General features: G+C 42.8%; 1 protein-coding gene across 1 annotated transcript; it reads right to left on the reverse strand.

Moving 5' to 3' along the window:
- Positions 1-27,523, reverse strand: LOC134444275 (rho-associated protein kinase 1-like; the record flags this gene model as incomplete). Its single annotated transcript, XM_063193631.1, has 8 exons — positions 27,517-27,523; positions 26,893-27,080; positions 17,826-17,921; positions 16,793-17,026; positions 16,437-16,500; positions 8,788-8,969; positions 459-554; positions 1-234 (listed from the first exon to the last, which is right to left on the reverse strand). Coding segments are annotated over exons 1-8 (1,101 nt in total), but the record flags the coding sequence as incomplete, so codon positions are not given.
- Positions 27,524-27,900: the final 377 nt, after the last annotated feature.

Below are 27,900 nucleotides of genomic sequence, written 5' to 3' on the forward strand. Positions count from 1 at the left end.
CTTGAGAAAGTAAATGGGATCCTGTGTCTGCGAAAGCTGCTTCATCTCAGCATCTGTCCTCTTCAGCTCAGCAATCTCCTGCTCCAGTCGCTTCAGGAGTCCTTCAGCTCGACTCACCTCAGCCTTCTCCTGAGCTCTGATCAACTCTGTCACCTCAGAGCACCTTCTCTCAACGGAGCGGATCATCTCAGCAAACATCCTCTCACTCTCCTCCACTGCTGTCTGTGCACCAGACTGATTGGGCACGCACGCACGCACGCGCACGCACACACACACACACATGCAATGGTTACATTTACAATGCTGTTTTAAAACGACACTAAATGTCCATGTTTGTTTGTGAAGTTTGTTTGCCAAACAGTATTAGAGCCATGCTTATGTCAGTTCATCATAGCTACAATCTCACTGTATAACTAGAAACCTGCTGCAGATTGTCTTCTCCTCTGGTCAGTTCTCACCTTGAGAGTCTCCACAGCCTTCCTCAGCTCCTGCAGCTCCTTCTCCTTCAACTGGATTATCTGCTGGCATCTCCTCTGGCTCTGCCCCAACCCCTCCTGGAACATCAGGAATCAAAGCAGCAACATGCACAATGAGAAACACATCGCTTGGCAAGTCCATCTGTGCAGACAACTGTACGTAGTAATCACACCATGTTTGATGCCAGCCATGGCCTAGTGTTTAGAAGAGCGTTGTTCTTTCAATTTAGGGGTTGCCGGTTCGAATCCCCCCTGACCTCTCCCTACATCTCCACCTAACACCACATTGCTCCAGGCACTGTAACCAATACTCTGAAAAATAATAGTTGTATGTCGCTTTGAAGAAATGAAAGCGTCAGCTAAGCGCAATGTAATGTAATGTAATGTAATGCAATGTAGTAATCGGCTGATATCCTTTTTTTAGACATAATTTGAATGCATTGCATGGCTTCTTTGTAATCTAAGTCCTAGATATGTACATGTTATACAGGGCCAGATAAAGGTAAGGGGTATTACGGGAGACTCCACTCTTCTGTGTGGTACTGGCAATCTAGAGCCGCCAACGGCGGAGTGCAGACTCCGTTTCAGAATATAGTCAGCCTGCCAAGCCCCAAAATATATGTTGATGGCATTTTCTGTTAAAAGTTGACAACCATGGCAGAAATTATCAGCATGGGACTAATGTTTAAAAATCACTTGGTTGCCAAGATGGAACTTCACCTTTAAGGTCAAATGAAGGTCAAAAGGTCAACCACGGTCAAATAACAGTGTTATTTAGTTAAAAATTGTTAAAAAGATGTTAAAAGTGGGCAACCATGCCAGAAGTCATCAGCATGTACTAAGGATTCAGAATCAACTTGTTGCCAACACGGAACTTGACCTTTAGGGTCAAATTTAAAGGTCAAAAGGTCAAAAACAATGTATTTTCTGGTTAGTCTATTTTGGGAACTGTATATTCATGTTCATGGAATTCTTTTTCAAATGTAAGCAACCATACTAGATGGTATCAGCATGGACTAAGGTTTCAGAATCACCTGGTTGCCAACATGGAACTTGACCTTTAAGGTCAAATTTCAATGTCAAAAACAATGCATTATCTGGTTTGCCTTTTTTGGAGGGGGGCTTCATATTCATGGAATTCTTTTTCAAAAGTTGACAATCATGCTAGAAGTTATCAGCATGGACTAAGGTTTCATGGTCCATGGTTGCCAGCATGGAACCTGACCTTTAAGGTCAAATTTGAAGGTCAAAAGGTCAACCGGGGTAAAAAAAAAACAAAAAACAAAAATGTTTTGGTTTTTTTGTGATGTGCTTTCATAAAATACAAGTTGTTTTTCATTATTCCGATTGAATAATTAGTACCTGAGGAGATATTTCATATTATTTAAATCATTTTAGGTGAGTGAAAGTATTGGAACAAATAATTGTAAAGAAAATAAAACACTGTTTTGATGAGATTTCTCCCGAAGCGGACAGCGCTGTCAAAAGTTGCATTTGGGGTTTTCTGACAGTGGACGGTGGAAGTGGTCGCGAGAGTCACACTTCACCCACTGTAAGCATCAGATGACTGGACAGTGATTAATTAACCTTTTAATTCTACTTAGAGCCCCTTTAAACCCAAGTCTTCAGTGAACAACAAAAACAAGGAAATTTGCCTTTCTGTTCCAATACTTTAGGGGACTGTATATTTAGAAGTTATATAGTCTTTATTATTAGGGTATGAGTGAAAGTGATTGTCAATAACAAGAATGTAATTGATCATATCGTTTCTTTACTTCAATAATAATTAAAACAATAATTAAAATTCAAATGTGATGTCAGTACATACTGGATATGTATATATTTAAAGGAGCTATTGTTGCTGTTATTACAAAAAGGTTGTGTCATCCAGATCATGTTCTATCCCTACGGCGTTTAAACATTCTACATTTTAATCACATGCAGGTATACAGGGCTGTCCCTTCCTCAGGCAACTGCAAGCATGTATTGCCCACTTGGTTTCCACAACCACATCTTATCAGTCCTAAGCTACTATGTGGAACTGGAGGTTTTCCTTTACCACACAGCCATCAAGTCTACAACTTTCCAACCACCTGTCTCCTCAGTTTCTTTGTTAATATGTACTTTGTCAGACTGCAGCCATACATTTGCCTGCTGATTTGTTTATGCAAGATGCAATCCATATGCATCACTTGGTGGAAAATAGTCGATCAATACCCAAAGATAAGCATGGGGCTTTATACAGGTGACACAAAAACTCAAGCCTGAGAAATTGCAACAGAACCATTCTACAGTAGTCATGAGAACATCAAGAGAAGTGTGCAATACTTGCTCTACTCTTACTGTAGTTTATTTCTTAACCATGATATGACATAGCAAATCAGCAAGTGTCCTTCATTGCTATAACCATTTGAAACACATCAGAAATAACTGGCCATTATTTTTTTCTATGGAAAGAAGCAAATTCACTGGTGAGAGCCAAGGCACATCCCATTTCATACCAGCAGCTTAATGTGCTTCACAAAGAAGAATAAAGTAATTGAGATGACCAGAATGAAATTAAAAAAAATACAAGTTTTTAAGTTAATTGGTATGCTAATGAGCTATGATGAATGTCTAAGGATGACAGGCCAGAGCCACAACCATGATAAGCCAAATCAAAACATTAAATTATAGGCCTCAAAATACAGTACCATGCAAACAACTATTTTATGAAAGGACATCACCAAAAAAAACTGTTTTTTTTATTGATCTCGGTTGACCTTTTTGACCTTCAAATTTGATCTTAGAGGTCAAGTTCCATATGGTAACCAGGTGATTCTGAAACCTTAGCCCATGCTGATACATTCTAGCATGGTTGCCAACTTTTGAAAACAATAATTCCATGGATATAAAGATCCCCAAAAAAGACTAACCAGAAAATACATTGTTTTTGACCTTCATATTTGACCTTAAAGGTCAATTCCCTCTTGGCAACCAGGTGATTCTGAAACTTAGTCCATGTTGATAACTTTTCTAGCATAACTAACTTTTGAAAAAGATTTCCACGAACACAGTCCCCCAAAAAGTCAAACTTTAAAATACATAGTGTTTGACCTTTTTAACCTTCAAATTTGACCCTAAAGCTCAAATTCCGTGTTGGCAACAAGTTGATTCTGAATCCTTAGTCCATGCTGATGACTTCTGGCATGGTTGCCCACTTTTAACATCTTTTTTTTTAACAATGTTTAACTAAATAACATATTGGTACTGTTATTTGACCGTGTTTGACCTTTTGACCTTCAGATTTGATCCTAAAGGTCAAGTTCCATGTTGGCAAACAGGTGATTCTGAAGCCTTAGCCCATGCTGATAACTTCTGGTATGGGTTTGCCAACTTTTGAAAAAGAAATTCCATGAATATACAGTTCCCAACAAAAGACAAGCAAGAAAATACCCTGTTTTTGACCTTTTGGCCTTCAAATTTGACCCTAAAGGTCAAGTTCAGTGTTGGCAACAAGTTGATTCTGAATCCTTAGTCCGTGCTGATGGCTTCTGGCATGGTTGCCCACTTTTAACAACTTTGTAACAATTTTTTAACTAAATAAAACACTGTTATTTGACCGTGGTTGACCTTTTTAAACCTTCATATTTGACCTTAAAGGTCAAGTTCCGTGTTGGCAACCAGGTGATTCTGAAACCCTTAGCCCATGCTGATAACTTCTGGGATGGTTGCCAACTTTTAAAAAACAAAAATGCCATCAAAAGTTTATTTAAGCACCTTAGCTGCTGATGGCAGGCTGACTAATAATGGGCTGCGCTCTCTCGACAGCGGCCACTAGGTGAACTGCAGGCATGGGTAAAATAGGGAGTGGGGAGGCTGTATGTAAAACTGGCTGTGAACACACACACAAACAGACAGTGCAGACCCTAAAGAGAGAAAACCTGCCGTTCGGAAGCGTGTACGTTGATTACAAAAAAAAAAAAAAAAAAGATTCCGAAAAGTACACTTGTTATGCTATTTTGAGAGGGAGGAGGCTGTTCCAGAAGCATAGGAAATGTTTGTTGCTACAAGACTGACTGGACTGAGGACATTAAGCATTCGACATGACATCAACGCATGTATGCGCATTTAGACAGCAAAGCACCCTGGATGAAAATGCTGCATGACGGTTAGATTTCTGTCAAACTTCGAAATTTTCGTCGACGTTGCGTTGACGAGGTGACATGTCACATGGTGTAAAACTATCGCGGGATGAATGCGGCTGCAGTCAGATCTTGCAACCTCTGCAGTTGCTTATCCCCTTCAACGCTCGTCGGCAGACTGCCTCCGAGGTCAGGCGCCCATGAACTGGTTGGTCAACAACTCACTCACATGTGTATATGGGTCTTGTCTCACACCTCTACACAAGTTTGCGCAGGTCCCCACTTCAGCTCCTCCTCACTGCCCGTCCCCCCTTCTCCTCACATGTGGTGTGTTAGTAGAGCAAACTGTTGCGAGCTCATCGTCTCATTCATATTTGTGGCCGACTGTAAATGCGCTGTATTTAATAACACCCACATCGTGACAACAAGTTCTCGCTCACGTGTGCTTCCGTCAACGTTGGTCGACAGCAACAAAGTCGTATTAGCTGGGTCTCTTAGCGTCCAAAAAGGCCTAATCGTTACGCGCTGGATAGAAGCAGCAAAATCGGTGTAGACCTTCCTTAGGGTGTTCTCCATCATTTCAGAAGGGGTGCCCCAAATGTCAATGTCATTAAGGTCATTTTTATGGGGTAAATCCAAGATGGCTGCCCAAAACGAGCCAATAGTAGTAAAATGCTGTACTGCCTGGACATAATGGTGTTATGGGCCAATCCACCTATTTGTGTGTGATGTATACAAACTGAACTTTGAAAATATGTGCAAAACTTACCATAAAAACAATGTTATATATGTCTTATTTAGATTCAAAAACAGGAAAATCATAAAAACCATGGTCAGAATGAGATCACTCTACAATTGAGAGCTCATTTCTGGGCATTTAGCTATTGAACCAACATTCATTAAGAGTTTTAAAAACATGCAGTGGGTTATATCTATAACATCCAAAAAGAAAATTGTGGTTGAAAATTTAGGGGAGAAGAGATAAACCCTTGAACACATAACTGTCCCAATGTTAGCATGCTAGCATTAGCAGGTTCAGACACTCAGTCTGCTCTTCAGATAAAGATGGCAAACAATAATTTTAATCCCACTTACACATGCGCGCACACACACAAACTACTACTACTTCCTTAGGACCCCCTCAATGATTTAACCCTAGGAGTCCAACTGAAATATATTCATATCAATCAAGTCAATAATACATGTACATATCAAGTGTCAGTGACAGCTGTCAAATGACAAATTATACATGCTGATTAATGTTCAGATATGTATATCGCAGTCCTAAGTGTACAATGGAGTGATAAGGGCATTTATGCTTAGGAAATTATGAATAATCAATATGCAATACACCATCCATACAGTATATTTACAGATACTTTGTTTTAAAAGAGCAAAATGCAAAATGGTAGCATGTCTGTTTTTCCATCTACTTTTGGCTTTAATCTAGATGACATGTTGGCGACCTAACCACTTAATTTATTGTTTGCTCGTTATTTTTTATTTGTGGGTGTGGTCCTTTGTTTAAAACATGTCTGCCTGCCTTCCCTCTCTCACATAGGCTACTAAAATAGTCTTTCAAAAACTTAAAACAACAGCATGTGGAAATCCTATTGGCTTTAGAGGGCTAACGTCTATAAGACTATACTGTACTCTACTGTATTGCACTGTACTGTACTCTACTATACTGTACTGTACTGTACTGTAATGTGATATACCGTACTGTACTCTACTGCACCGTGCAGTATGCTACTGTACTGTACTGTACTAGACTGCACCGTACTGTATGCTACTGTACTGTACTTAACTAGACTCCACCGTGCACCGTACTGTATGCTACTGTACTGTACTTTACTGTACTGCACCGTACTGTATGCTACTGTACTGTACTGCACCGTACTGTATGCTACTGTACTGTACTATACTGCACCGTACTGTATGCTACTGTACTGTACTGCACCGTACTGTATGCTACTGTACTGTACTGTACTTTATTATACTGCACCATTCTGTATGCTACTGTACTGTACTGCACTCCCTCCTGCACTGCACTGTACAGTACAACTATAGAACTGAAACATGTAGAGCAGTGATGTTCAAACTGTGGTACGCATATCTCTGGTGGTACTTGAGACATCTCTGGTGGTACTTGGAATGCCAATATGAACCTCTCCTGTATAGTACTGACTGGCAAAAGTGAATATGGAAGGCCTTTACTGCGATATTATAATGTTGGTTGTCAAGGTGGTACTCGGAGAGCTCAATATTTTTCTCAGGGGTACTTCACACAAAAGGTTTGAGAACCACTGATGTAGAGCATTCTGAGGACATGTACAATATTATGCAAAAATGTGTAGTGGGAATGAGTTATGTTACTGTTACCACTCAAAATCTTGAAGGTTAAAAAAAGTCTTTTGTTTGGGGGGGCGGGGTATGATCGACTATTCTTCCGCCCAGTCTATTTATGTGTCTTGCATATCAAGAAAATGAGTCCAGGTAATGATTTACTTTCATAGTACATACCATATGAGAAGTGTTTTCTATATAATATTTCTTCTATGGGTAAGGGTGGCAAAAGACCTACAGTACATGTTGTCCATCAGCTGTCAGTTTTGACAGCAATTTAAGTACTCAATGATTACTGAGCTAATACAACTTTTGACACAAGTACTAGGTGAGGACTTGTCTGCAAATAAACATTTTTTATCTCTGTCTTCTTACTCAACATACACTAAGAAATCATTCCCATTTAATTTGAACTGAAGCCATACTGTGGCCTACATGTAGGCCTATATTGAGTAATCTGTAATGCCATTCTAAAGATGACTGAAATGCTCTCACAATATGCACTTGTAAAAATGAAGGGTTTATTTGCAAAACGGTGTATCTCCATTTTGTAGAATGTTGGGAAATTAACCTTTTGTATTGGGCATTCCATTAAATTGCATTGTAAAATGCATTTTATATAGGTTAAAAAAGTATGTTCTCAAAATATTTAAATGGTAAGAATTCATACATAGGTGATAGGCCCTCTGAACAGTCATTTTCAATAATAAAATGCAAAAGTCAAAAAATGGAGATACACCGTTTTGCAAATAAACCCTTCAAATATAGAATTAGGTGATCTTATGGGGTTCTTCATACATATGGAAAGGTCCTGTCCTTTACCCTCTCTCATACAAATAAAATACGTATATCTGTAATGGAAATTAGAGGATGGAGAACCTGCTATCTAGGGCATCTTGCACTGACACTATCCCATTCAAATCGAGCATTAGCAGCAGTCTATTCTCACCATAGTTTTAATTCAGACCAAGAATCTTCTCAAATTGTTCACAATGTTACATGCTGTCAAGCACGTAAGCACAGACTCACCCATATTCACCCATTTCACACTATGTAGTTTTATCAATCTGGTCAAGCAGGCTACCCTTGCTTCATCTCTGCTGAGGACTATATTAACATTGTCAGCTAAGTATAATGTCATGTAATAACAATGTAATGCGTTACCAACATGATATATTGTATATGACATGGTAGACATTTTTTTTTCAAGGGGCACCCCTTCTAGGATGTCTTCAAAATCAGTCAAGGAACACGTGTTCCGAATGATATGCTTCTATCCAGCGCGTATCGCCCCTACTATATGGGCTTAGTGTCAGGAATGCCCGTGTCTGTGGTGCCTGAAGTTAGCATGACCATCCGTTATGTTATTTCGGAAAAAAAACATCTGTCGAGTTTCTGTACAAGGGAATGGTGCATGGTCGATTCTGATACAACGATGCGCACGCAGCCAAATTATGTCATATCTGTTTACAAACTCTAAAGGGGTCAATAGACATTACACGCGAATTCGGAAACCTGACATTCTTTTGGGAACATTTTAAATGTTTACAAAACAACTATTGTTTATGTTTTTAAAAGCGCATGACCCAAGCTGGCTCTGAACCTGTAGCCTAATGGCACCGTAGGCCTACTATATGGCAGGTCAGTGGCTTTGCTGAAGTTGGCCTGTAAATGATTTACAGAATGAGACATTGGACCTTTTATCTAAGAAACACACTCTACCTGAATGAGGAAAAAGTGCCTCCATAATCAACATGGTCACATTAGATTTAGTAAAGCTGAGCATAGAAAAGGTAAATCTGTCCAAATATTGTAAACATTACCGTGAGGCCACAACTTACCTTTTTATGACTCCACTCTGCCTTAGCTGTGATAGTGTCGTGACCTCTATGATCCTCCATCGTACACAGATAGCAGATGCAACTCTGGTCGGTGCGACAGAATATTTCAAAAACCTTCTTATGAAGGGGGCAGATCCTCTCCTGTAGCTGGCCCGTGGCATCAAACATAGTGTGGTTTCTACCTGTAAGTTCATCGTGAGCTTTTAAATGAGTGCCACAGTACGACATCAGGCATTCCAGACAGGACTTTACAGCTTTGAGTTTTCTTTGAGTGCAGATGTCGCAGGCCACATGTCCAGGTCCAGGAGCACATTCAACAGGAGCTGCGGTTTGTATTCTGCTTTTCTTCATTTGATCCACGAGCTCAGCAATGATAATATTTTTGTTTAAAACTGGTCTTTGAGTGAAAGTCTTTCTGCACTGGGGGCAACTGTAAACGCCCTTCACATCTTCCTCATTCCAGCAGTCCTCAATACAACGCAAACAGTAACTGTGTCCACAGCTAAGAGTGACGGGATCATTCAGAAGATCCACACAAATAGGGCACTCGAATATGTCCTTGTTACCTGCCATCGCTTCAGCCATTTTCCAAAGTAATCGACGATAGCTGGGTTCCAACAGAAGCAACACTTTTACTTGTAAGTTTCGTTTTCACCCTGGTGCTGATTACTTACTTCCTGGATGGATGGGCGGGCGTATTCATCAGAGCCGTACATACAGAGTGCATCCCAATATGTCACCTTGCCTCCTCCACTTGTGCTTGTCTCCTCGTCCCGCCTCCTGGCTCCTCCTCCGTGGAGAAAACGATAGTTTCCCAGCTGTCAGCGATCGCCACAACAACTTTTGAGGGACTGTTTTTCATTCGCCATCCCAATTGCAAACGAGAAAAAGAGTTTACAATTGAGCTTTTGCAAGATATTGAAATATAATGCTGTTGTCAGTGATGTCATCATGACGAGAAGCAAGTGGAGGAGGCAAGGTCGCATATTAAAACGCACTCAGAGATCTCTATGGGTGCATCCCAATATGTGACCTTGCCTCCTCCACTTGTGCTTGTCTCCTCGTCCCGCCTCCTGGCCCCTCCTCCGTGTAGAAAACGATAAAGTTTCCCAGCTGTCAGCCTCGCCACAACAACTTTTGAGGGACTGTTTTTCATTCACCATCCCAATTGCAAACGAGAAAAGGACTTTACAATTGAGCTTTTGAAAGATATTGAAATATAATGCTGTTGTCAGTGATGTCATCATGACGAGAAGCAAGTGGAGGAGGCAAGTGGAGGAGGCAAGGTCGCATATTAAAACGCACTCAGAGATCTCTATGTACGGCTCTGGTATTCATGGAGTAATGCTGCCACCCACTGGTCAACTTTAGTAATGGAAGTTTGCAACGTGTGTTATGAAGTAATCCGCGCGTGCTTGCCTTCTCATTTCTCTCCTTTCCTCTGTCCAACGTCCTCAGGTGGGAATATAGCGTAACAGAAAGATATAGGCTAACATGGCCATGTAAGAAAGCACACCCTCTTTAAGTAGGGTGGGGTGTCCCAAAATCCACACACTTTAAATAATTGTTAAGGTGTTCAATACAATTAAGCCATTAAATATTTTCAAAGTTTAATATAAAAATCATCACTTTATTGTGTTGTCACTGCATGTTCTCCAATAATGTCTATAAAGCCTATTACATGAGGCCAGTAACAGTCACTGAAGTGAAAGTGAAACAGAAAAGCACTATGAGAATTCTCTCTGGGACCCTGGTTGGAGTCCGGCCAGGGTCATCTTCCAAACCTCCCCCAACTCTCTCACACTTGTTTCCTGTCATCTCTTCAGTCTTCACTGCCACTATCAAATAAAGACATAAAAAGCCACCCAGAAGTAATAAAAATAAAGAAAAAAAGTAAGAAAAAAAGTATTTCAGTTGAAATGTATACTATTAGGCCAGTAACAATTACTAAAGTGAAAATGAAACAGAAAAACATAATGAGAATTATTTTTGATTAGTGTGGTCAGCAGTGTTTGGACCGGAATATAGGTTTGAGAACTGGTGATAACAAAATGTCATCACTTTATGGAGACACCAACCACCTCTACACTCAGTTGCTGTGCTGCGCACTAAACCCCCACACATGGGCTTGCATGCCCATGAGTCTGGCCTAGGTAATTTCTCAGCCCTGACCCTTCTCCTTCTCTCTCTCTCTCTCTCTCTCTCTCTCTCTCTCTCTCTCTCTCTCTCTCTCTCTCTCTCTCCCCTTCTCTCTCTCTCCTTCTCTCTCTCTCTCTCCTTCTCTCTCTCTCCCACTTGTTTCCTGTCATCTCTTCACTGTCACTATCAAATAAAGACATACCCCCCCCCCTTTTTTTATTTTCTTTAAAGAAGTCTCTCAGTGGAAGATTATAATCCATGACATCACACAACATCTTAGGAAGTCTTTCTGTAGAAGAAACAGATATTCTTCTAGCTCCAAGAAGAACTTGGACTGTTCTCTGTCATTGTCCCTCATATCAGTGGTGGAACAAGCTTCCGGAAGAGACGAGACTAGTCCCCACAAAAGTTGTTGTGGCTAGGCTGACAGCTGAAACTTGTTTTCTCCAAGGAGGCGGGACGTCTCCTCTTTGACAAACTGACCAATTTGTTTTTTCCACTTGTTCCTACACATTGATTACCATGGTGACTATGAAAAACACTTAACTTTGAAGTCAATTATTTTCAGAATTACACTGTGAAATGTATTCTTCCTTTTTGTATGCATACATGTGCCCTGTGCACCTTGTACACTTGTAACGGTGATGGCACAGTCAACATGCAAAAAGATAAGAGACATGCAAAACCATGTCTATGAGAAATAAAAAAGTAAAGACTCCTCTTTTGTGGCTATTTACGTCACTGATGCCTGAGCTGGCCCAGACCAGGGCTTGTGTAACGACCCTCAAAGAGAGATGCAGACGCGCGCACACGTGTGTGTATCTGGTTCTATCCACACACTTGGGGCTACACATTGGCCATGGGCATTATCCACATTCATGGCAAGAGATTAGTTTAGGTTACAGGGTTGCAGGTTCGAGTCCTCCTTCTCCTGCAGGGGTAAGCAAAGAATCTCCTCACAAGTGGAACATTTATGCAGAAGTTACTTTATTATGCATTAATCATTGAGACACATTGAGTAAAACAAGACCTCTATACCAAACAAAAATCACAAGTGCCCTCATGTCACATGTCAATGGAACGCCCTTCCCATCGACATTCGATCAGCCAGCTCCATCGACTCCTTCAAGAAGAAGCTGAAGACCCACCTTGTCACCCTTACCTACTCCGGGCTGCCAGGCGTCACAGCGTCCTTAATCTGTTCATAACTAGCCCTGGCAGGGGGCTCCCCAAGGTGGCCGCTGGTCTCTGCCTGAGGTTTCTTCCATACCTGACTTATATTGGGTTTTTTTTTTTTTGTTTCTCCAGACCTTATTGAGCCCCCTCCCCCCCCCCCCTTATGAACCACGAATCAAGTGAAAAGGGAGTTTTTTCCTCGCCTCTGTTGCCACCTGGGGCCACATCTGAGTACCCCATTCAGTGTGACTATGTACATGTATCACTTATCATCCTGGGCCCAACCCATATGGACCTTATGCCTCTATAATCTCTACTTAGGTCCTCTTTAAAGTTATTTCATCTTCTCTACATCTACTCATTTACCTATCTTCTTACTTTCTCTATTCTGTCTTCGTCTTTTGTCTTCTTGCTTTTTTTCTTGTTTCTGTCTCTCTTCTCTACTTCACGTTTCATTTTCATCTTTAACATTGATGTTTATCCATTTGTTAAGCACTTTGAGCTGCATGCCGTGTATGATATGGTGCTATACAAATACAGTTGTTATTATTGTTATTATTATTATTATTATTATTATTATTATTATTACTACATAAATGCCCATTCTGATATTTATAATCCATAAATGTTCATTCCAATACATGTACATGTTTATTGTGTGTGCTGTGAAGCACTGTATACTGCAATCACGATGACCAACAGACTGACTTTACATTCACCCTTCACTATAAAAATGACTCTCTGGCTTTAAATTTACTCTTCACTATTAAAATGACTCTCCAGCTTTACATTCACTCTTCACTATTAAAATGACTCTCCAGCTTTACATTCAACTCTTCACTATTAAAGTGACTCTCCAGCTTTACATTCACTCTTCACTATTTAAGTGACTCTCCAGCTTTATAGTTACTCTTAAGTGGTACATTTTTGGAGAAAATATGTAATGATTTACATTTATACTTGACAACAGTTACAAAAGCAAAACTGACCCCCACCATCCCCATCCTTTAAATTCACTCTTCACAACTACAGGTTTTCTTGATTGCTTCCACACAAGTTCTGGTACTTCACACACAACTCTCGGAACATCTCACCCATTTCCCAACGCCCCTAACCAATGTCACTGAACACTAAACACAATTGCTTCTTTACACTCATATTTCAGTTTTAAAACACACTCTTTTCAAACCGCTACACACAACATCTGCATTACACACAAATTTATTTTGAACACATTGTCATTCAAAATACTAAAATCAACCGCCATACTATGTTCACTTCCTCATCACATTGGCAAATTCCTTTCATACCTGTTTAATATCTGCAATCATCACCCAAAAGGACACACATTGCATGTTATATTGATGAAAACATGAGTTGATGCAGTGATAACACACATTTTTGTTATTGTTTTTTGATCTCCAAAATATGTTATACAATATATCACTTTCATGTGGTTACCCAATAAATTAGTGCATTTTTTTTAAATTTCAGAAAAATATGTAAAATATACACACATCTGTGTACTCCGAGTCTAAAAACAATACTTCAGTATTTTACTACAGAAAATACCCTCTTTAGTAAGTAGAACACTGAGGAAAATAAGTTTCTACTGTGTGTCAAGTTGAGTATAGAGTGTTACCTTGTGCATACAGTATTAGTGTTCAATGGTTCACATAAGAGTGTATTAAAATGACTACTTGTGTGTGTCATTTGAGAACAAAATTTCCTTTTTAGAAGAGAGTACATTGTTTTGAGACAAGACGTGCATCTTTCAGAGGTAGTGAAGTGTTTTGCCCGTTGTGTGTGAAGTTTGGAGATTTGTGTGTAGAGTTTTGAGAATTCGAGAACTGATTCCGAAAATTGTGTGTAAGCGATCGAGAAAAACTGTAAAGGGGAACCCTAACACGCTAAATTCCAATGCTAAAGGATGTTAGAGCATTTTATTATCTATAATTATGTTCATGCTTGCAACCAATAACAAAATTAAAACAGCACCAACCACCCCGCATACTAAACCAGAAATATGAAAGTTGAAGAAGAAAGAATTGCAACCATCTTGCACAGTTTAACTGTCAACAAAAGTGTGTGCGTGTGTGTTTACATATGGCAAAAGCCAGGCTACTGTGTGTGTGTGTGTGTGTGTGTGTGTGTGTGTGTGTGTGTGTGTGTGTGTGTGTGTGTGTGTGTGTGTGTGTGTGTGTGTGTGTGTGTAACGGAGGCTAACTAGCAGAGTTGCCGTGGAACGTTGGTAAACCTCCCTCCCAAAGCCTCATACAGTATCGATGCCGTTGAGAGACTGGTCTCTTGGTCCAGCGGTATTGTACTGTGTCTCCCATTGCCAGACCGTTGTAGTTGACGGGGTTGCAGGTTCGATCCCCGAGGTGGACGAACGGGTGCAAAGATGACCTCCATCGCATGCGCACGCTTGCTGAAATGACCCAAAGGAGCAGCATTTTATCTGTAGGGGGACCATCACACAACAAGCTTCACTGATGATCGCCAATCTACATAAAACCTAGGGTAGAAGAGGGTGTGTGAATGTGCTGTGGACTCTGTGCAGGAGGGTCATTGTGTCAGAGATTCTGTAGAAGGCCAGAGTTCCTGCCCTGTGATCCACATACACTCCTATTTCTGGAGCTGGCCACCGGAGGGAGTTTAGTTACTTTATTATTGTGTTGGAAAATGGTGATGGAGCTAAAGAGGTTCAGGCTCCAGGACTGATCACTGAGTCCAAACATTATCCCACCATCTCCTTTCCTGCTGATGCTTTTATATGACACTGCTATACCAACCCACTGTCCACTCCACTCCACCTCCCAGTAGCAGCGTGCAGACACACCCTCTCTACACAGCACCTGACGACACCAATTAAATCTGTCTGGATGATCAGGATATGACTGGGCCTCAGATCTCTTCTTCTCCACCCTCCTGTTCCCCTCAGACAGATGGAGTTTTCTGTGTGCTGTGTTTGGATCCAGAGTGAAGTGACAGGAATCTGGAGGAGTAAAAGAAAACAGGGTTTTATCTCTCTCTCTCTCTCTCTCTCTCTCTCTCTCTCTCTCTCTCTCTCTCTCTCTCCTCTCATCTCGCCTCTCTCTCTCTCTCTCTCTCTCTCTCTGTGTGGTGTTGATTAATTTCTCTGTGTGTGTTTGTGTGTGTATGTGTGTGTGTGTGTGCGTGTGTGCGTGTGCGTGTGCGTTGTGCGTGTGCGTGTGTGCGTGTGTGTGTGTGTGTGTGTGTGTGGTGTGTGTGTGTGTGTCTCCAACTCAACGCTTTAAGAAGTCCGCTAGTCTCTGGTTCAGCAGTAAGAGCTTCGGTTTTCAGAAGGGGAGGTCATCAGACTAAGTGACACCACACAAGCTAACACACACACCAACACAGACACACACACCATCCTCTTCCTCATCGTCTGGGCAGCATCTCCTGTGAAGTAGACAGGTAAAGATGAGGGTACACTCTGTTGATCCCATTGTGGATTGTTGATTGATAACTGCAATGGTGTTTTACAGGTATCGATCACAAATGTAATAAAAACTCTTCAAGCTGTTCAGCTGTCATGCTTCTTACCAGGACAAAAGTGTGATCACGTCACTTCTGTTTTAGCTTCTCTGCACTGGCTCCCAGTATGCTTCAGACCATGTCAATGTTCTACAGTTTTATTGTTATTATTATTATTTTGTTTATTACTGATTATTTTAAAGTACTGCTTAAGTAGCCACTTACTGTAATGTCACACACTTTCAGCACTTACTGAAGCAAGGAACTGTTCTGTTTTCCAATGGTCCAATCAAAATTAAAGGCAAAAGAAAAAAAAAAAACAACGCTTTAGCATTGAGTTGTGTTTTTTGTTTACAGAACTGTATCCATATGCACACACCGGGAAATTTATCAAAAAATGAAAATGATACATTTCAGATTTTAAGCAATACAGTATCAATGGCATTACAAACCACAAACAAAATCATGCAAAAAAAAAAATCTGAAGGTTTAAAATCCCCACCACCACACAATCACATCATGCAGCCCCGACCTCCCACACAGCATGGTGTGTGTTGTGTGTGTGTGTGTGTGTTGTGTGTGTGTGTGTGTGTGTGTGTGTGTGTGTGTGTGTGTGGTGTGTGTGTGTGTGTGTGTGTGTGTGTGTGTGTGTGTGTGTGTGTGTGTGTGTGTGTGTGTGTGTGCGTGTGTGTGTCTGTGTGTCTGTGTGTGTCTGTGAAGACTTACTTTATGATCTGCGCCTTAGTTGTAAACAAGAACAAAGCTGATAGTCATCAATAATGCCACTGTTAAATAGCTGGTTGAAAATTATATTATATCCATGTTTGACCAACCTGCTGCAGATATCTTGACTATTTCCCGCTTGAAGACTGACTCAAATTTCTCCTCCAGCTGCATCTGCAGTGCAGACACAGATTTCTTCAGGGGCTCAAAGAAGTGGCTTTGGCTGTAGGTCCCTCTGGTCACAGCACTGCATGGATCACCAGTGATGGACACCATGTTCTGCACAGAGACCGTTGATAGAAGAAAAGTGTGTCAGTATCATTTCCAACTCGGAATACTCACAGTTTATTATGTACATTATTATGTGACTATTTCAGATCACCTAGTTTTATTTCGAAACATGAACACATTGCATTAATCTAAAATGTAGGCTTTATATATTTAAATCTGTCAAGATGTTGTCTACCTTGAGGAAATGGATGGCATCCTTTGTCTGTGAGAGCTCCTTCATCTCAGCATCTGTCCTCTTCAGCTCAGCAATCTCCTGCTCCAGTCGCTTCAGGAGTTCTTCAACCCGACTCACCTCTGCCTTCTCCTGAGCTCTGATCAGCTCTGTCACCTCAGAGCACCTTCTCCCAATGGAGTGGAACAACTCAGCAAACATCCTCTCACTGTCCTCCACTGCTGTCTGTGCACCGGACTGATAGGACACACACACACACACACACACACCACACACCACACACACACACCACACACACCACACACACACACACACACACACACATACAACACACACACACACACAACACAACAAACACACACACACACACACACACACACAAACACACACACACACACACACACACACACACACACACACACACACACACACACACACACACACACAATCAGGAGAAATGGTTACATCGACAATGCTGTTTTATCATGACACTAAATCCAGGTGAACAATTTACTTGAATGGCTGTGAAGCAGAGTTCCTTTGGGTAACATGGCATCATAGCAAGTAAGTAAGATAAGACGATAACTTGAACCATCTATCGCGTTTGTGCATCATGACTAAACGTGTTCTCCCTGTGATGGGTGGCTTTGGTCTGGGCACAATTTTGCCATTTCCCTTGCCTGTTTTTTGCCAATTTTGCCATTTCCCTTGCCTGTTTTTGCCAATTTTGCCATTTCCCTTGCCTTGCTTTTCTGACATGTTAATGTTGAGCATGGTTTTGGTCAGGGCACAGCTGAGCATTTTGACATTTAGCGACAGAAATTTGCAGAAACGATGGGAAACTGTGTGAACGAGAACTCACGAGACAGTGCTTTTTTGTGCAGTTGAGGACCACAATTTAACTTGCAATGCGGAATGCACTGGCCTGAAATACTTATGCCTTTGCATAGAGTCATGCTTGTGTCACAGCTCATCGTAACTACTTTCTTAATCAGAACTCTGCTACAGATTGTCTTCTCCTCTGGACAGTTCTCACCTTGAGAGTCTCCACAGCCTTCCTCAGCTCCTGAAGCTCCTCCTCCTTCAATTGGATCATCTGCTGGCATCTCCTCTGGCTCTGCCCCAACTCCTCCTGCACAGTAAGGAAGCACACCAAATACACACAATGTATCTACAGTTTTCTGCTGAATTATATGCATTACGGAGTGTCTTTCAAAGCAGAGTGACAGCCTGAACATTGACACCCCCTATCTGCTGTTGACTATTTTAGTTACTGTTTATTGGCTTAGAGGTGACACATTTTCATAATTAACATTTCTACTCCATAAGCATTTCTATATTTTTGTATTCATCCATATGCACTTTATTCCTCGTGTGATTTTGAGTTTCTTTATGGTGCCTTTATTTTGACACTGTCTTGTCTTTCATGCTACTACATGTCACTTCCTGAATTTATGAATGAAAGTGGTAGCAAAGAGGTTGGATAAAGAGGAATCGAAACACGCCCACTCAATGCAAAAGTGTGTGCTCAAAATTTGGTTTCCTAAGGGGGGGGTTGTCCCTCCTTCTTCTTCTCTTTTCGTGGTGTTTGCACAAGACGTGCGCTACCGCCATCTACAGCGCTAAGGGGACTGCATTTATTCTCTACTTCAAGACTCCGAAGGTCTCCTAATCGAAGGTCTCCTAAAGGGGCGTTCACCCGACGTAAAGTGGATATCGGTAAAGAACCCGCCTGCTTTATCTCTCAGATACGATTCTCTGCGGTATCGTGTGAGTGAGTGGCTCCATGCAAGATGCAAGTTCACGTTTGCTTGTTAAGTCAAGAGCAAGCATGAAAGTTATGACCTTTTTAGAAGAGCATCATCAAGTCTCCAAGTCCTTTCTTAGTCAACAAGTGGGAAAAGTGTAATGTGAATTTGTCTTTTGTCATTTTGATTTTGTTTATGTCTTATTGTTTTTGTGTTTGAGGGCATATGATTTAGTCCTGTGTTTTTTGGTTGTCTTTTTAGTTCTAGGGTGTTTCAAGGGTGTTTCAACGTCTTGTTGTACGAATGAGTTGGTGGACAAAAAAAATAAACATCAGGTCAAACCTGGACCTCGTATTTGCATGTTGACTTCAACCAAAGGATTGGGTCCACTACTAGTCTGGCCCCTGATTTCTGTGGAGTGATGTTGAGCGGTAAGATTTGGCCAGCCAACCCTCCCCAGGAAAGGGTAATTTCACGTGAAATCATACACTTTGGGACTCGACCGACACGGATTTCAATCATACTTGCTGTGCCTGCCTGCCTATCAGTCAGTGTAAGTCACAAAAATACAGTGTAATGTCCGTGGTGTATTTGAAAGCTCTTTTCTGGCTCTAACAAATTACACAACAGCATGGAACACCACGACAACCCTCAGAATATGAATTATCATAGATTGAAAAAATTACAAATTGAATATAAAAAAAACATATATTTTAAAATTGCCCAGTTCCTTGTCTAAACATAGCCTGCAATGTCATGAACACACCTGAAATGTTTGGTGTTTGGGGGTTCTTTATTCATTTCAAGAGACAATGGACTCTCAAATAACAAATCACCTATAATATGGTGATACCATAGTAGATATTCATATGACCGCATGTCTATCGAAATATGTGACGGATGAGATGGTCCATGAGGGATCGCAATGAAGATCAGTTTTCAGTTATCACCTCTCCAGTTGCTCGCTACATTCCTCAACATGCGATAGCCACTAGTTGCCATCATATACAGCTGCCAAACATAACCCTTTGAATGCTTGAACATAAAAAAATCCTTTACTGAGCTTTCTATATTCTCTTTCAATCACTCTTCCGTTTTTCTGAATGCTTAAAATAGTCTAAGTCTTCCACTGTGTCGCATTGAAACAACCTGCGGGGCAAAGCCGTGTGTGTAGTTTTTGAGTACCTGGAATAGGAAACCCAACCGGACGAGGGTTGCAGGACCACCGGTGAAAATGCCACCGTTATGGGCCAGACCTGCCTGTTCCCTGACAACCTACTCTATACTAACTACGACTTCATCTCAATGACAACTCCCCAAATAAATTTCAACATTTATTCCCATTATCCTCTGAAATGGAATAGACAAAACACCCCCATTTTCGGGGTATGTTTTATATAAACTTTAACGGGCTATGTTTTAGACAAGAAACCAGCCATTTTAAAATATATCGTTTTTTTTTTTATATTCCCAATTTTTACATTTATTCACTGTATCATAATTCATATTCTGAAGGTTGTTGTGTATTCCATGCTGTTGTTGAGTAATTTGTAGAGCAAGAAAAGAAGAGCTTTCAAAACAACCATACCTCACACCATCCATTTTGTGACTTACAACTGACTGAATATACATGATGGCTGTAACTTCACAATCAGCTCATTAACCGTGCCGTGCCGCGGCAGCGCACCGCGTGATCATTAACACCCTGTGGCCATTCGGAATGCGTGGGGGGGCAGTATAGCACTGCTTTTGCCAGAGCAGCGTCTGCCTGTGCTTGCTACGTCTGTCTGTGCTCCCCGTGATTGTCCCATCACCCCCAGTTTTAGATAGTATATAGAAATAACAGTCACCAAATTGCATGTTTTAATTTCGAAACATTGGGCATTTGATAGTGGCTATTTGATAATAACCACAAGTGTGAGCCCTAAACAAACCACACCATGTGAATTTAAACTCCGACTTTTTTCTTCTGTCTTGCATTCACAACCGTCGCTCCCAATACCCGTGCCCTAACTTATTTCTCGGCACTACTTCAAGAGCCCAGGAACGGGTATCCTTCAGAAGATACAGAGTTTGCATACCTACTACTACAATTTGAAACCGTAAAGACAATTTAAAAACCGAGTCAATCAGACAGGAACACCCATTGTAATTAAGTGTGGTCCCGTGTAACGCCAGCATGAGAGAGAGATCGAATTTTTAATTTGCGACGACCATTCTGTCTTCAAAACTGGCATCGGCCTGCTTTCCAATTTAGGACCATAGGCCAATTCAACAAACCCGTTTTTCCACAACCTCACTATCACAGTTGTCTTCCAGTCTCACATGCCCAGGGCTAAGAATAAACGACGAAAATAGCAAAACAGAGTAGGCTCAATAAACCGAAATGGAGAGAGACTGAGGAAGACATGAAATCAAGCGGCGGAGAAGTTCGTACCATTTTGAGAGTGGACCGGACTGTCGCTTCGGCTTTGTGTGTAGCCCTATCAAGCCAAGCCTGTCTGTACTCATTTGTGCAGCATGAGCAAACCAAACACAAATTGAACCACTCTTAATAGTGAGAGGTTCAAGACAGTACAGTGAACCAACATTGTAGCCTATGAAAGTAGATTGCCCCCCCCCCGGGGTTGTCATGTCAGCATGAGAGAGAGTGATTTTAACATTTGGCGACGACATTCCGTCTTTAAAAACTGGCCGCATGCCGCAGCCCCCATTGCCAGGCTATTACCCTGATCTACACTGTCCGTTAAGCCCACAAAAAACAAGGTAGCACACTCACCACTAAATACTAATTACAACCTATATATCTGGTATCCTAAATAGTAGGTTGAAGACGGGGTGTATTATTGGTGCACTGTATTTTTTGCGCAAGCAGAGTAATCTTGCCCTTCCGTGTAGCTCAATTGTACGTTGATCCCTCCCTCAGTTTTAGGCTACATTGGAAAGAGGTCAGACAATTGTCGCGTTGCACTAACATTGGGTATGCTAATTTTGATAATACACACAGCGTGATCCGCTAAACAAGACCGCCATTCGACGGTGTGTTTTTTTTGGTTCATTATTCCTGCCTGCATTTCACACCGTCTCAATTCCGCACCTTAAAGGCCTAAGTGATGTCTGTTAATTTTAATTCTGCACTACTATTCAAGTCAGGCAACGGTTATAATCCTCAGGATAGCCGTACTGACTATAGGTTGAAGAACGTTTTTTTTTTGTATGGTGTTGCAAGTTGAACATTTCATCCTTTCAATGCCGCTGTTGGCTGCGAATCGACCGGGAATTCCTGGTTCACTGGGGAATGTGTAGCACACAAGACAAGACAACATGTTACACCAGGAGTGGCCTAATCATCTGTGATTAGGACTGCAATTACAGTTGCTTCGTGAGAAGCGCGAACCGAAACAGTATGACTGGGGAACTATGACTCCTTCGAGGGCTGGATTAACCTGTCCCTCGCCAACGACATGTCACAAAAGGCTGTGCAGGTCCCAGCTGTAACCCACCCCCTCCCCGCACCAGACAAACACCTTTCATGTTCTGAAAAGTTCAACACGCAGTTTCTAGAAAATTTAGCGCGATTGGCATTAAGTTTTACGAGGCAGAGACACATTACCACGGCGACGCAACCTCCGTAAATATGAGAATCGCAGAAGCGACTGTTCACAAATAACTGAATAAAGATTTCAAAAAAAAAAACACAGCATTTCTTTGAAAATGTGCTGGGTGACCACACGGCCTATGCCTATCCAGATGCACGTTATAGCAACAACGAGAAAGAGAGGGAGAGACGGAGAGAGAGAGCGATTTGCGCGTATCTGTGTGTGTGTTTGGTGTCTGTGTCGGGAACATTTGAAGTGAACAATACAAACCACCCCCCCCACTTCAAGCATTCAGATTGTTGGTGGTGTATACAGAGTCAATCCTTTGTTTGTCACACGCGACTATCTGTAGCCCAGTCATGAAAGTTCATAACAGCCATCGGTAGCCTATAGGCCAAGATATCCAAAATACCCCCGCAAATTTCTGCATTGCCAGAGTTCAATAGGCTAAAAAACAACTTTATTTAGGCCTGACTTATTTAGCTTACTTTATTAGCCCTTATTTAGGCCTATTATCGTATTTAGGCTTTAACGTGGGCCTATTTTTTACAAAATATCGAAAGATGGAAAAGACACGACCAGACAAGTTGAGGCTTACGGAGCGTAGCCTATTACAGCAAACCGAACATAGCGCATTTATGAACAGTACTAGCCATGAGGGCAACAATCTTCTTGGCACTACTTGAGATAACCAGGCCATGCCAGTGAATACAACTACCTGGGCACACACTAAAATACTGACAGGACTACAATTACGTGGAACGTCTCAGTGGTTGTTCGTGAGGTCCGGGGGGGATGTGTGGGTGATGGCACGCTTGATGTAATATTTCCCCACCCCATGCACGTGGAATACACAGGGTTCGGGACATTCACCCAATGAAATGACAGAGTGCGGCTAAAAATGCCGTTGCATATCGGGTAGCCTAAATTATTCATAACACATCCCGCTCAAGTCACAATAATTAGTCTCTTGCAGTTGAACCTATGCCAATGAACTCCTCACTGTACGGCTTTGCACCAAATCAACACAGAAAAGGAGTCGGCTTAGCCTATAGCCAACGACTATAAAAATGAACCAATATTTTTCTCGTAATTCCCAATTATAGGCCTTATGTTACGATAATGAAATTGTTCGCTCACGACGGTGCTCCAAGACAGAGTTGGAACATAGTCATCTCAAGTGCTTCCCATTAAAACAACGACTGGGGTGACACAGCCGTGAAGTACGCAGTCGATCTCATAGCTGCCTAACTTGTGTAACAGTTTAAATGCCTCAACACCAAGCCAGCACAAATCGAAACCTATTGGCAGTTTTCTAGCTTGTGATAAGTCTGGTAGGCCTATTCAACAAACGCCGAGTCCAATTGGAAATTAGGTCTGTCGAAGAGTGGTCAACGAGTTTCGTTACAGGCTACGACGCGCGAGTGTTGTGCATAAGAGGAAGAGAGAATTTTATTTTATTTTATTTGTTTTAGTTTTGATCCTGCTTTAAGTCAATGGGCGAGAGGGACGGATGAAACGGGTGTTTCATTCGTCCCGACAGTGTCTACTGCCACTTAACTCCTTTCTGACAACCTGACCACTTTGACTTTTCATACTTTCGGCTTGTAAGTTTTCGCGTAAATCGCCAGTGTTTCATCGTCCCGTGTTTCCCTTATTCCTCTGCTTCCTACTGCTAAACGAACAGTTTTACTGCGTCCTCTCCAAACCGTGTGTGTGTGTGTGTGTGTGTGTGGTTGTGTGGTGTGTGTTGGTGTGTGTGTTTTTTTGCTGTGTGGGTTTGTGTGTGTGGTGTGTGCGGGTAGAGGGAGGAGAGAGAGAGGACGCGGGAGCGAGTCGCTAAATTCCCCGCCGGAAAGCGCACAAGGATGTTCCAAATTTAGACAAATGCATCTTCTTTTATTTAAGAGACATCAGGGCTGTATTTTCTTCTTACGCAACGCCGGACCCCTCTGGATATTGCTCTGATAGCCACAGAGGCTCGGCTATCTTTTAAGGGGTTTTACGCGCGCGAGGGTCATCTAACTTTGGTCAACAGTCGCAGGTTTTTATGAGATGAAAACTATAGCACGTTGGCAAACCTTTACCGTCCGTTTAAGCCATGTTATGATGAAACCCGCTTCTGTTTGAACAACACCCTTCGCGGCGCAGGGTGCATGCATTTCTGACGACCCACGATGAAATGCTCCATGCGGAACTCCATGCTTATGGAGACCATGCATCTCTTTCCCAGCATTATTTCCCCTCTCTCTCTCTCTCCAACACCCCGTTTGGGTCTTGGACTCATTTTAAACACCGGCCTACCCTGGTTGATTCTCCGCCCACCATCGTTCATTGAGCCGTTTCGCGTTGTGCGAGTGCTGTGTAATCAACCCCTACTTTCCCTATTAGCGCGTGCCCGTGTTGTCATCACGTGGATATAAGTGCAGCGCTTACCTTGCGTTAGCTACTTCATTCTGGAAGTGAGTGTCATTTGACTGCTATGGACTCACTCCTACTGTCCCCAGCGCTCTTCCGTTCCACCTCGCAATGGATGGACACCTGGCCCACGCTCCTCGCTCTTGGAACTGAGACTTTGGGGTGGATCTCCAGGCAAGGCCATGGGACCTGGGTTGGCCTTTCGGATGTTGATTTGGGGTAGAGCCGGGACTCTTTTTACGATTTCTGTCGTTACATAATTATTATTTAAAACCACTTTTTGTGTCTGGCGTCTTTGTGGTTGTACAGTCTACTTCCCGGGTATTTGGTCACAGGAGAGTGTGCTGGAAACAAATGCGCATTTCTCCACCTGCGAACATAACCCACAGTTGGTTCCACTTCATTGAGCACGCCCAAGCAATACAGTCGCTTGCTCCTTTTTGCCAATTGACAACTAAATTCATTAGGGAAGTGTAGGTTCGGTTCTCGCAGCTTTTGGCGGCTGTGCGCTAACTCGCACCGCTTACACGCTCAAACGACGTCGCTGTTGGGTTCCTGCGGTGAGGTTTATGCCCTTCAGTAATTTACAAACCGCACAAGTATCAAACAGAAAACACCGTCTGACGTTGCAATATTAGACATTTCAACTCTTGCGATTGCGCGAATCGGTCTGGCTTCTGCCTTACCCTAGTTTAGATTTTGGTCGAGCTGCACATTACTGGCCCTTCATCCCGCTCCTCATTAAAAAAAAAAACAGAAACCTATTACTTCTTCGGCTATTCTTTGTCTGACCTTCCTACTTTGGAGGTGTTCTCCCACATTTCGGTTAGGCCTAATTGTTTTATCCGCTGACCGGTTGCGTGCTGGTGAAACGAGCATCGATAATTGCCTTCAGCTCGTCAAAATTCTTCCATTTCGTAATAATTTCTGGACGTCCAAGTCCCACGCGGGAGCGCTGCCATAGGTACGCTTTAGGGCCAGTGTTTCCCCAACTCTTTGTGTCTTACCACTGTGTTGTCCCCTACACTCTTTGTGTGTCACTTACTTTGAGGCACGACACACCTGCAATATCAATCGCTTGCTCATTTTCAATGTGACACCATTCACATTTCATCGGGAAGTGCGGTTAGTTATCCGCCCCAGCTGTTGCGCGATGTAAGCTACAAGCCACCGCTAAGCTACGCGGCGCTGTTCTGTTCTGCGGTGAGGTTTAGGCCGCCTATGCACTCTCCGTCCTTTTTACCAACCGACCAAATTATCCACATCCAGGCAAACAGTTGCAGTTGCACTATTAGACCTTTCAAATCCTTGCGATGCGGCGGAGGACGGTATAAGGTGGTGCTTGTGGCTACACTCAATTTAGGTCTACCTTCCACATTTCTGTCAGAGTTGCACCTAATGGCTATTCATCCCGCGCATCATAAAAAAAACAGAAACTTCCTTCGGCTATTATTCTTTTTTTTGACTCTCCTGCTCCTGGAGGTGTCTCCCACAATTTAATTAGGCATGTTGTTATCCGCTGAATCGGTGCGTGCGGTGTGAATCTGCGCTAATTATAGCCGTCACACGTCTAAAATATTCCCTATGGTAATAAATGTTTGCCTACCCATTTTGCGCTGAATTGTCTTGTGGTATGGCAAGAGAACAGTGTGGTGTGTGGTGGTGTGTCGTGACGTAGAGCGATGCGAGGAGAGCAGACGAGAGACTACCCCCGGGTTTATTAACGCGTATTGCAATGCGTCCCAGTGGCCACTCGGCGGTTGTTGTTTGTGTACATGCAGCTAGGGCCCGGTACGTACCGAGGTGGATGATTTGATTACCTCGGTTTACAAGGGTGTGCATTGTCAGGGGGACCGACTGATCAACTGCATGATAGTGTCACCACCTCCTATGTAACACCTGGCTACTCTGTTTCTCCTTATCTTGGATCAGATTCAACTATTCAGTTCGGGGTGCTATCTTTCGCAAATCATGCACCGCCAAGTTCGCTTGAAATCTGTTTTGGTCTGTGTCCCACATGTGGTTTTTTTTTCGGCTTTCACGTGAAACTGACCCACAACAGCCAATAAGCAAAATCGCCAGGTGGTGGCGACAAAAGGGGGAATGACGCTCTTGCACGACGCTCAATGCCCTGCACTATGTTGTTGTTCGATTATTGAGTGAGAGCTGTCCACTCATTTCAAACCAGAACTGTGTGCAAACTCCCGCTTCCTGCCTCGCGTTCCGACACAGCCACCCTCCAGACCTGCAAATACCAAAGGACTGGTAGTCTTCTGGCATGGTTCCGGACCAGGGTAACGTAGGCTAATTGCCCGGTTGGCAGCGGAACGTTGGTTACCACCTCCCTCTGATGCTCCTGCAGTCCGGGCCCTTGGGCCGAGCAGACTAGCCTTGCCACGCGGTGGTATTTTACTCGTGTTCCATTGCCGGACACGTTGTAGTTGACGCGGTCGCACGTACGATCCTCCGAGGGGGTGCCACAGGTACAAGAGGCCCCCGTCCACAGGCTACGAGCAAAGGGGGTGGCTGCCCCCCGCCATACCAAGGAGCGTTACGCAAATGGGGACCGGAACCGACCTATGCCGCCCCGCTTTCCCCGCGCGCGGTCGTGCCTACAGCGGCTTTCCACTCCGCCGGACTTGACAGACTTTGGTTTTCTTCCCATGCGATCAGCACGCTACATCTCCAGGTCCGGCCGCACCTTCAACAGGCGCTTCCGTTTGTATTTTGCCTTCTTCCTTTTATCCACTAGGCTCCAGGCAATACTAATCTTCTTGTTTAAAATGGTCTTGAGTGGTTGAACGGGTCTTTCTGCCACTGGGGACAGCTGTAACGGCACTTGCACTTCTCTTCAGCAGTCCTCAATACAACGCAAAACAGTAACTGTCTGTCCACAAGTAAGAGTGACGGGGATATCCTTCGAAACATCACACAAAATAGGACACTCGACTATGTCCTTTACCCGCCATCGCCTCAGGACATTCTTATATGAGGCTACCACAGGTCCTGCCGGGCAGAAACCTTCCCTTTGCTTGTGTTCTAATTTTTGACTTGCCTCCTCCCCTTGTGCCTGTCTCCTCGTTCCCGCCCTCTGGCCCCTCTCCTTGGAGGAAGTTTCCCGGCTGTTATCCTCGCACAGCAACTTTTTGAGGGGACTGTTTCCTTCACTCCCAATTGCAAATGAGTGGAAACGACTACAATGAGCTTTTGCAGCTATTTGAAATATAATGCTGTTGCCGTGATGTCATCAGACATATTACTTCCTGGTACGCGGACGACAAGCACCAGGTTGCGGACGGCAGGTGCATATTGTAACACCCCTCCTTCAAGTTCTGCGTCGTCCTCA

Source organism: Engraulis encrasicolus, unplaced genomic scaffold (genome assembly GCF_034702125.1).
Source record: "Engraulis encrasicolus isolate BLACKSEA-1 unplaced genomic scaffold, IST_EnEncr_1.0 scaffold_492_np1212, whole genome shotgun sequence".
NCBI classification, from domain to species: Eukaryota; Metazoa; Chordata; class Actinopteri; order Clupeiformes; family Engraulidae; genus Engraulis; species Engraulis encrasicolus.